This window comes from Procambarus clarkii, chromosome 80, assembly GCF_040958095.1.
Source record: "Procambarus clarkii isolate CNS0578487 chromosome 80, FALCON_Pclarkii_2.0, whole genome shotgun sequence".
NCBI lineage: Eukaryota > Metazoa > Arthropoda > Malacostraca > Decapoda > Cambaridae > Procambarus > Procambarus clarkii.
In genome coordinates, this window is record NC_091229.1 from 22,060,123 (window position 1) to 22,072,042 (window position 11,920).

Genomic DNA, 11,920 nt, shown 5'->3' on the forward strand with positions numbered 1-11,920 from the left:
AGATTTACAAAGTCTGTATTACCTCTAAATATTACTAATGTTATGGGCTAATTTGGTACAGCATTGACAGTGGTCCACAGTTTGCCTTCATTGTTTGACAGTCGGATGTGTGACTGTTGTGGAGTTAGCAATTGGCAAATTGAGCACAAAAATTATTTTGTTTATGAATAAAATGTAACTACTGTATTACAGTTTTCACTCTACATCCTGAGGATATTTAGTGTGAGAAGTCATTGCTTAATTTCAAGGACCACTCTCCTCCAACCCACCCATACCCATAGTGAGGGAGGAACTGAGAAGGAAATATATGCAAAGCTAAACGAACAGTTCAAAAGTGTGCATGCTGTAGGATGAAACTTTCAGCACACACTTGCCACAATATCGATTTTTAAACTGAAAATATTTAGAAGTTTCTTAAGTAAAAAAAACTGCTCAGGAAACTAGACATTTATCAGTCTGACCAAATGGAGTCTCACCTTGGATACTAAAAGAATGATTAAGAGATTATGCTCCACTACAGATTATCTTCCATTCATCCTTTACAAACAGGCAACCTAGACAACATATGTAAAAAGGCAAATAGTTTAAATCTTCATGACAAAAAGGTCAGTACTTTCCAGTCATAAGAAAGTACCGAGAAGACAGAGGACACCATAAGCATAGCTTTCATCTTGTAACAGCGTTTGGGTAATTACACACACTATATATAGCTGGGATACTGTATCCGACATGGCTCTGATGACACCTGCTACATCTTCACTACACATTCTTCACCACTGTAACACTGGTCCAAGCACCGAGACCATCTTCAGAAAGACTTGTGTGCCTTGGAGGAAGTAAAGCACAACCAAATTTCTCACAACAAAATGGACTCATACCAAACCAAACATGCGAGGACTGCTCCCCACAAAACTTTTAAAATACCTGTACTGAACAATTTAGGACATTTTCCCAGACCACTTCCTTAATAAAAGATTAAACAACACATACAAGGGGCAACAGCTTCAAACTCAACTAGCCACAATGTAGGACTGAAAACGGAAAATGCCGCTTCAAGATTGATTGATGAAGATTAAGCCACCCAAAAGGTGGCACGGGCATGAATAGCCCGTAAGTGGTGGCCCTTTTTGAGCCATTACCAGTATCAGTAGATGATACTGGAGATCTGTGGAGGTGCAACTGTACCCTGCGTGACGGGAGATGTCTCCCGTGGCCGCTTCAACCATACGGTCACCGTATAAACCCATGGAACCGCCTACCCGCCGAAGCCGTAAATGCCAAGACATTACTGCAGCTCAAAATACAACTAGATAAAATGAGGGAACTCTCTCCAGTTGTCTCGTCCACGCCACTAGAGATTATGGCCCTCATGTAAATACTGTACAGACTTTCGGTTATGTAATGGGCAGTTCAATATCCACAAAGTCTTAATATGTGGAAATAAAAATATAAATATATACATATGCCTCGCATTCAGAATAACGATATCAAATCTATAGTTTATAGGACAAACTTCTGCTTAGTAAATCAATTACATTGTATTAATTGAACTATTCGAACACACGTATTGTAATTAGCGATTCTATTGATGGATTCAAACAGCAATCCAGTATACTCGTCCACACAAACTACTATTCAGCTGATGTTGGGTTTAATGCATATCAACCAGTGGCGGATCACCAGGGCCGGGACATTATAGCCTACAACCAACCAGCAAGAACAATATAAGACTCAACATGCTCAAAACTAAACGCCATAGATGCACATAAATCGATAAGCAGGGTATATATACATTTATATATAGATCATATATAGTGTATATAGCTATAGCCTCGTACCAGGCTTTCATAAACGTTTTAATTTCTGTATGTGTTCGGGGTGGGGGAAAGAAGGAGGGTTTGGCACTCGCCTAATCACGACCATAGTTCAGCTGAACACTCCTCACCAGTTGTTGTTCAAGGTGTTCCCTCAGTGATGCAGCAGAGACACCGACCATGCCAGTATGCTAGGCTGGTGGCCACTGGGACCCAGCGAGGACCAGCAGCTCTCTGGTGTACGGCTTGAGCAGAAATGTCACAGAACAACCAGGGAGCCAATTTGTCAAATTTCTTAACAAAAGGGGCTGCCATATGCGTAATTTCTTGTTTATCATTAGCACACAATTTGATTAGAGTCTCCATCTCCTAACACCTTTCCCTGCTTGATGTAATCATACACAGCACCGAGTAATTCCACGTACTGGTTGACTACAGACAATGATTCCATCACGGTCGTTTGGTGCAGCGGTTGGCCTCATAATTGCTTAATAACACACAAGTAAGAATATTTTAGACCTGCACATAGTCCAGGACAAAAGTGAACTCTCATTGTACATTCACCGAGAAGAGAATATACTCTTTTGTGTGTGTGTATATATATATATATATATATATATATTTATATATATTATATATATATATATATATATATATATATATATATATATATATATATATATATGTCGTACCTAGTAGCCAGAACGCACTTCTCAGCCTACTATGCAAGGCCCGATTTGCCTAATAAGCCAAGTTTTCCTGAATTAATATATTTTCTCTAATTTTTTTCTTATGAAATGATAAAGCTACCCATTTCATTACGTATGGCATCAATTTTTTTTTATTGGAGTTAAAATTAACGTAGATATATGACCGAACCTAACCAACCCTACCTAACCTAACCTAACCTATCTTTATAGGTTAGGTTAGGATAGGTAGCCGAAAAAGTTAGGTTAGGTTAGGTTAGGTAGGTTAGGTAGTCGAAAAATAATTAATTCATGATAACTTGGCTTATTAGGCAAATCGGGCCTTGCATAGTAGGCAGAGAAGTGCGTTCTGGCTACTAGGTACGACATTATATATATATATATATATATATATATATATATATATATATATATATATATATATATATGTCGTACCTAGTAGCCAGAACTCACTTCTCAGCCTACTATGCAAGGCCCAATTTGCCTAATAAGCCAAGTTTTCATGAATTAATTGTTTTTCGACTACCTAACCTAACTTTTTCCGCTACCTAACCTAACCTATAAAGATAGGTTAGGTTAGGTTTGGTCATATATCTACGTTAATTTAAACTCCAATAAAAAAAAATTGACCTCATACATAATGAAATGGTTAGATTTATCATTTCATAAGAAAAAAATTAGAGAAAGTATATTAATTCAGGAAAACTTGGCTTATTAGGCAAATCGGGCCTTGCATAGTAGGCCGATAAGTGCGTTCTGGCTATTAGGTACGACATATATATATATATCCTTTGCTGACACGGTCGCCACGGCAGCTACTCAAGCTATGATCATTCAACCAGCGGCCGACCTCAGAAGCATTCATGGATTTTAGCATATTGTGTATTAAAAAAACTATATTTCCTCGATTATAAATTAATGTTTATGTATGTTAAAACTTTGTGTGAAGTTAGGTCTAAGACATAGGTCAGGTGTTTTGGTTCTGTTAGTAATTATTTGTAATTGTAGTCAACCCGTCCTCGACTCCAGTTCATTACATCCAGGGTCGACCCCCCACAGACGCATTCATAAATTTGTACATGCTACTCATTCAAAACGAGAATTTTCTCAAATATAAACTAATATTATAATATATTAGCATATTGTGCATATATAGGCATAGGTTAGGTTAGGTGGTTAGGTTCTGCTGGCGATTATTTGTATTTGTGGTACGTGGGTGAAGCATTTACAGCGTTGTGGTTCGAATAAAAGTCGTCAGTGAAGCACTTGTTCCGGAAGTGTTCGAACGAAATCAGTTGTGAGTCATGTGTAACAGCCCGTCCTCCAAACAAAGATCCAAAAGTGATTCCATGCACCCGCCAAACCCACTGTTTATGAATGAAAAGCGGTTTACACTCGACTCACAACTGCTGACGTTCGAACATATCCGGAACAAGTGCTTCACTGACGAATTTTGTTCGAATCACAACGCTATAAATGCTTCACCCACGTACTACAAATACAAATAATCGCCAACAGAACCTAAACACCTAACCTAACCTATCCTATGCCTATATATACACAATATGTTAATATATTATAATATTAATTTATACTTGAGAAATTTCCCGTTTTGAATGAACAGCATGTTAAAATTTATGAATGCGTCTGTGGGGTCGACCGCTGGATGTAATGGACTTGAGTCGAGAACGGGTTGTGTGTAAACAGTTTTTCATTCATAAACAGTGGGTTTGACGGGTGCATGGATTCACTTTTGGGTCTTAGGAGGACGGGCTGAAGCATATGGTCCTTTAAAGGCGTCATAATGGACTTCCTCGAAGGCTCCAAAGTTATCAATAATTGCAACTGAATTTTTCTTGAAGTTTTACCTGAGGTGACAACGTTTCTTTAGTGACCTTGACGAGGGCTGGAAGTCAACGGCTTGTCAAATGTCCCTGTTTTCATGATTATTTTTTTTTTGTGTTGGGTATTGAACTGTCATTGTCTTGTGTCATTGAGTCTTTGGGCCTTTTTCTTGATCAATCTGCGGTAAGGTGATGTTGTTCAGTGAATAGTTGTTTATTTTATCAGCTAGACCAACAAATGTTTATCCACAGAAAAATGATGAAAATATATACCGGGTAGTCCCCGTTATAATATATAGGATCCAAAGAAAACGATGGACATTTAGAATAATGCAATCATAATTTTATATAAATGTAAGTGCTTTAAAAATATTAGTGATACATTAATCACACATTTTGATTAAAGTAACATTTATAAAAACTTGTAAACAGATCTGAATGACAAATTTCCATTACTGACACTGGTTCATAGGAGTAAATTGACCGGCTTCTGGTGCGTCATCAGGCCTTCCGTATATGAGCCTCAGTCCGGGTCAACAGGTACTCTAGAGCCCCTTGGACACCTTCTTGCAGGTCACCATACACTCAAGGACCACTCGAACGCCTCATTAATGTTGCATGTCACCAGGTCATCAGAGCCACGCTGATGCCTCCTCGCGGGTCACCAATCCTGCCTGCACCAGCTTCCTCACCAGGTCCTTCGTCGCCTCGATTTCCGCAGTGGTTGGGTTCAAGTAGCCTTGAGCTGTGACGCCGATAGCAGCAGATTTAAAAGTCAGAAAATGTAGCGTATAAGTAAAATATGTGAAATCTAAATACGTTTTAATCTTAAAAAGAGCGCTTTTATATAAAAATTTTATTTACATACATTCCTGCTACACGTAAAGTCTTTATTAAAATGTTTCTAATGCGGCAGTTTTTCAAGGCTAGACTGCCAAGGTTTATATAAAAAAAGCACAAATTTCGAATTAGATCAAATACTTTTATATATATGGTATATTTCTATTGTTGAAGACCTAGAACGTGGTCTCCCCTAAGCAAATTATACTGACCTACCCCAGGATGCAATCCCACGGTACCTATTTCCGTGTATGTGGCACGGTACCTATTTCCTGCTAGGTGAAGTAAAGATGGAAGTAAACATGCTGAATCATTTCTAACCCGCCCGGGGATCACACCCAGGACCTTCAGTTGAGAGTCGAGGAGGCAGATCACTATACCCCAGTACAATACTCAAACTTGGCATGCAGCTATTAACATTACAAGCGGCATCTAAAGTTGTTAATTGATACCTAAGCTAGTATAACCGGCTTAGTATAACTAGTTATATTACGTGACGCTTCTAGCGAGTCAAAGTGGTATGGTAGAGAGAACTGACGTCACTTGCACATGAGCTAGCATAACTTCACGACAAATTGCCAAGCAAAATGGCCGCTTGGCTGGATGCCATATGCTCAGGGATTGAACGACCGGCTGATGGATGATCATCCGTTATAAAGCCAATATCAAAGCGTAAAGGTGGAAGCCTCTTGGGAAGTCAAATATCAAAGTCTGGAGGAGACATTTTAAAGTGTGGGAAAACGGAAGCCTCCTGCAGTGGTCGGTGCAGGAGGAGGCTGAGCCGCTACCACAATATTCATATTGTTAACTGTGACAAACCTTTAATGTATTTACCAGAACACTATATTGTTGAATGTGAAACCGTAAAAGATATTAGACCTTTGCCTATTGTACCACCAACTGTGTAACTATTTCATTGACTCTGGTGTACTGAACGACATCCTAACAATTTATCCAAAATTTGCTTGTTCATTTTAAAGAATGAAAAAAAATTTTACTTATATTATTATTTTCAAGCTGCATCTCTTATGAACCCATCCCTGCCCTTATGTGGCAGTGCACAGTAGAAAGTTGCATTTACATATTCGTACATTGAAACATTGATTGTAACCATATATATGTGCTTCAGCCTACAGTTTAGACCTATTGTGTATGACCCTCTGTCCTGTGTGACAGTGAATACCAGCATTATTCTCATTTTAATAAGACTTAATTGAAGTCCTCAGATTAGGCAAAATTTTAATTAATTTTTGTCAATAAATATATTAATAATAACAGAAGCGAGGGGAGACTTGCGAAATTTCAAGTACCTTTTCCCACGGCGGTGGTCCAGCCCGGGCAGGAGGTGGTGGCGCGGTAGTTAAGCTCCCATCTATGGAAGTATGGGCGTCTGCTGTAGTTACAATAGTGCCCCAGAAGTTCTATCTCCCCTTCTTGGTACAACCGACTTGGTACAGCACGTCACAGATCGTCAGGAGAACGAAAGCAATTGGGACAAGAACAGGTGAATATAATTTCTCTTTGAAATGTGTACATGACAAATATATTATAACCTGCCTAGACCTCTGCAAGATGAGAAGAGAAATAGAATGGTGGCTATTATTGTTGAGGTGAGGCTGTGGAGTGTTGCATCTGTCGACTGGAGATGACAGTACTGTATCTCTGTATATAACAGATGATGAACTTCTGATGTTAAGATCATGAATTGTTCGAGAGACGAGGAACTCTTACGTTATACAATGCGTCGCATACATCAAACGTGCCATCAACGCACTATAAGTCCGGCCAGATTCACGAAGCAGTTACTCAAGCACTTACGAACGTGTACATCTTTCCTCAATCTTTGACGGCTTTGGTTACATTTGTTAAACAGTTTACGAGCATGAAAACTTCCCATTCAACTGTTGTTATTGTTATAAACAGCCTCCTGGTGCTTCGGGGCTCATTACCTGTTTAATAATTGGAAACAAAGCCGCCAAAGATTGAGAAAAGATGTACAGGTTCGTAAGTATTTGCGCAAGTGCTTTCGTAAATCTGACCCCGGATATTGCCTGATTAACAACTGCTACTCACGTGATGACGTTGTCAGCGACGGTGGAGATGATCTGGGAGAAGTCGAAGGGCTTGGCTTGTGCTGGGGAGGATGTGAGCAGCAGCACCAAGGCCCCAGACACCAGCAACAGGCCCCAACACCTTCCTGACGGCGCTGCTGACATGCTGACGCAGGAGGCTGTGCTGTGTAGGAGAACGATGATTTGGGATAAAATGAGTATTTTACAGAAGTATTTGTTTACAAAGATGTTGGAGAAGAGAAGACTTATTTATTTCCTACCAGACTAGGCTATTCAGCCACAATGCTAGACATCACATACATTTTCCTGTCCTCCGTGGACAGGGTTAGAGATCTGTTAACAAATACATAAAATATTACAGGTTATTGAGAACTTACCCACATAATTATGAGTGAATTATTATTATTATAATAAATTAGTGCGTGGTACATCTGTTGCGACACTTGGCAAGATAGGTGTCACTTTAGAATTGTCAGTGAAAATGTATTTGGACTTACGTCACTGGTAATATATATATATTTTTTAATATGCAGGAAATATATTACCTTAGGGCGTGTGGGCGTGGGCAAGATAGAGACAGCGTAGCTGTGTACCCCACGAAGGACAGGGCGCTACTGTCTGGTCAGTCGCCTTGCTAACAGTTTATAAGTCTGGTGGACGAGGGATAACGACCGAATTGCAATGACTGGACGGTCGAGAGTCGGGTTGAATATTGCTTGACTATCGCCCTCCTAGAGAGTCCCGCCACACAAGCCAGTATAAAAAATTACCATTTTTAACGAAACGTTCCGTACTGTTACCATCTGAACGCTTAAGAGCGAAATTATATGAGGTTTCTGGAACATTGTGAGCACTATGTGCGTGGTTGAGTATTTATACTCACCTACATGTACTCATCTAGTTGTGCTTGCGGGGGTTGAGTTCTGCCCGTAGCAGCTGTCTTACTCTCAAGTACCTATTTACTGCTAGGTGAACAGGCGCATCAGGGGTGAAAGAAACTGCCTATTTGTTTCCGCCTTCGCCGGGGATCTAACCCAGACCCTTAGGACTACGACCCCAGAGCGCTGTCCACTCAGCCGCGGTGTGTGTATGTTGACCAGACTACACACTAGAAGGTGAAGGGACGACGACGTTTCGGTCCGTCCTGGACCATTCTCAAGTCAGTGTGTATGTGTGTGAGAGATATCAGACTTCCCTTAATTCCTTCCCCAACCCGACACCCACCCTGGCATCTCCGGCATCATTTGAGTGTTAAGATCACCATGACACTGGCACTGATGCGTCACACCAGTGCGCACTGGCACTCAGTGGCACTGGCGCACCAGTGTCTCCACACAAGGATGCCGGCAGTATATATATATGTAACAATAAAATACATCTCAAAGGGATAGAGTAGGTTAAGCTATTTCTACCCCCACCTTAACGCCACGTTCGCGTTTGTTTGTGAAGAGAAAGAGAGAGAGAGCGAGAGATAAAAATAAAGAGAGAGAATAGAGAAAGCAAACAAATGTGTTATTTAAATTGTAGCGGGAGTTTATTACCCAACACGAACAAACAAGCTGGCTTTTCCAACCATTGCATAAGAGGCCATCAACTTGGGGAAGTCCGCACATTGATTAATAAATAATTGTCATAGGATTTTTCCAGACGACGCGGAAATGTTACACTGTACTTGGACTTCGTAACACCACACACTAGGTTACTATCCACCACCACCCCCGTCGCCACCACAGTCATCTCCGCCACTATCACTCGCCTCACCGACACCATACAACCACAATTATGGGAAAACTCGTACCCAGTACAATTGATCAACAATTAGAATGCGCCAAAAGAAGAAACTGTGGAAGCCACCTCCATCCACAACTTTAAGGCCAGACTCAACAAAGAAATCAAACGTTAGGAAAATTAGATTTTAACACAACTGGTAAAACAAGATTAGTAGGCTGGGCATGAAGAGCTAGACCTCACTCCCCCTGTGGACCATGATAGCTAAGTACTGATAGGTATGCTCGCCCGAGCCCCAAAGACGTCTTCAACAGTTTCAAATTCGCCGTAAAGGTCACAGGATAAGCAAACCAACAATCAGGGTTATGAAAAGGTCAAGTTTTGTTCCCTTTTCTACATGAAAGGTTAGGGTAGAGAAGGTGCTACAGCTGTTTCTTTGATTTGTGTTTGGCCCTGCCCACTTGTAGAGGCTGCTTCTTGCATGAAGCCCATAGCAAACATAAGACTCGTCAAGCACCTTAAGTCTCCACTTGCGAAACCTATACATCTTTCCTCAATCATGGCTACTTAATGGTCTATATTTATTAAAAGGCTTACAAGCTCGGAAACCTTATGAGGTGGTCCTCGACCCAAGGTTATTATTGTTATAAACAACCTATTAGCTCTTCGGAACTCATAATCTGTTTAATAAATGGAGGGCAGATGTACAGGTTTCGTAAATAGGGAATTCCTAGACGAATCCTGACCTCAGGTCTCCAAATATAAATGTTTGAAACCACCTCTGTGGAGACCTGCCAGTCAGTAAAAGTTATCTGTTAATTAATTAATTAGTTAATCAGGTCTGACGGTCGAAGTTCGCTCTGTTGTGTCCTCGTGTGGACATAGGATAGCTGTTCCTACCATGGGATAGCCGATCCTTCTATTGGATAGCTAAACCTACCACGGGATAGCTGATCTTACCATGGGATAGCTAATCCTACCATAGGATAGCAGAACCTGCTATGAGAACTGATCCTGTGGTGTAATTTTGAACCCCCTCGCTTTGCATGAGAAAACATTTAAGTTCGCACCATAGACGAAGTGGCACAATTTGCATGAATACCACTCCTAAATGATTAGTAAATCGCTGTAAGCATCCCTGTGTACTCAGCAGTAACTGGGGACTTTGATGTATATTTAATCAAGTGACTAGGATCGTGTTCTGGGGAAACAACGATGCAGGAGTAAGACTTTTGAAAAGGCGAAGGCAAAGGGAATAAGACTTTAAGGTTCAATGTTAGCCTCAAGACCTACACTAGGCTCGGGGGCTTTGAAGGACATCAATGAGCTTGTACCTATTCAGCCCTACCTATTGTCCAGTCTCGGAGTGGCTTAATTAGCTTCGTTACCAGATGTAAAGAATAAAGTGCATATATATACAGCACTGTGTATATATGCACTGGGGAGAACTTGGCCAGATACGAAGCCTTCGGCTTCCTGTTATGTTGAAGCTGCTAAAGAGAGTTCCGAGTTCCCGTCATGTAGTCAATTAGGTTAACTACCACTGAACCTGGATAGTAACTGGCTTGGTAACCGCGAGAACAGCTTTTTCCTGGACTTGGGGGCATTATCGAAAAGCCTAATAATCTTTCTGTTCTCGAGAATGAAATTAAATCATCAATAATTAGTTAAGCTGAATAGATTAAATTTAGTTTCTCCTAAAAAATAACATTTTCTACAATGATACCACAACAGAAAACTTAAATATTTTGGGCAGTCTATAATATATCACCACTGACCTGCATAGTAATGTTTTTTTACCTGAATTTACCTGAGAACTACTAACACTAGTGGCCTCGACGAGGTGAGGAAGCTGGCGGTTTATCAAGAATTCCCCCCATTTGCCTTGATATAAATTGCCTTGATTTTCACTTTAAATATTCACAATAAAGGAAAAAGGGTTTTATTATACAATTGGCAAGTAAGTTGGTGAATTGTGATATTTCCATTCAATCTTCTCCAACGAGAGTTTTTCCAAATGTGCCTTCATCAATATACATTTTCTTATCTCGACGGCTTAGGCCAGTTGGGTGTTCATTCACAGTCTGTGCATGGAGTCTGTCTCCACCCCCACAGTCTCCGTATGGAATCTGCCTCCACCCCCACAGTCTGTGTATGGAATCTGCCTCCACCCCCACAGTCTGCGTATGGAATCTGCCTCCACCCCCACAGTCTGTGTATGGAATCTGCCTCCACCCCCACAGTCTGCGTATGGAATCTGCCTCCACCCCCACAGTCTGTGTATGGAATCTGCCTCCACCCCCACAGTCTGCGTACGGAGTCTGCCTCCACCCCCACAGTCTGCGTATGGAATCTGCCTCCACCCCCACAGACTGCGTATGGAGTCTGCCTCCACCCCCACAGTCTGCGTACGGAGTCTGCCTCCACCCCCACAGTCTGCGTACGGAGTCTGCCTCCACCCACACAGTCTGCGTACGGAGTCTGCCTCCATCCCACAGTCTGCGTATGGAGTCTGCCTCCACCCCCACAGTCTGCGTATGGAGTCTGCCTCCACCCCCAAAGTCTGCGTACGGAGTCTGCCTCCACCCCCCACAGTCTGCGTATGGAGTCTGCCTCCATCCCACAGTCTGCGTATGGAGTCTGCCTCCACCCCCACAGTCTGCGTATGGAGTCTGCCTCCACCCCCACAGTCTGCGTATGGAGTCTACCTCCACCCCCACAGTCTGCGTATGGAGTATGCCTCCACCCCCACAGTCTGTGTACGGAGTCTGCCTCCAGCCCCACAGTCTGCGTATGGAGTCTGCCTCCACTCCACAGTCTGCGTATGGAGTCTGCCTCCAGCCCCACAGTCTGCGTATGGAGTCTACCTCCACCCCCACAGTCTGCGTATGGAGTCTGCCTCCACCCCCACAGTC

General features: G+C 41.8%; 1 protein-coding gene across 1 annotated transcript; it reads right to left on the reverse strand.

Annotated features, from left to right (window-relative positions):
• Positions 1-4,686: 4,686 nt before the first annotated feature.
• On the reverse strand, positions 4,687-8,439 carry LOC123746291 (anti-lipopolysaccharide factor). Its single transcript, XM_045727672.2, has 4 exons — positions 7,823-8,439; positions 7,279-7,440; positions 6,516-6,652; positions 4,687-5,110 (listed from the first exon to the last, which is right to left on the reverse strand). The coding sequence occupies exons 2-4, from the start codon at positions 7,419-7,421 to the stop codon at positions 4,998-5,000; spliced, it is 393 nt and encodes a 130-aa protein (XP_045583628.2). The 5' UTR covers positions 7,422-7,440; positions 7,823-8,439; the 3' UTR covers positions 4,687-4,997.
• Positions 8,440-11,920: the final 3,481 nt, after the last annotated feature.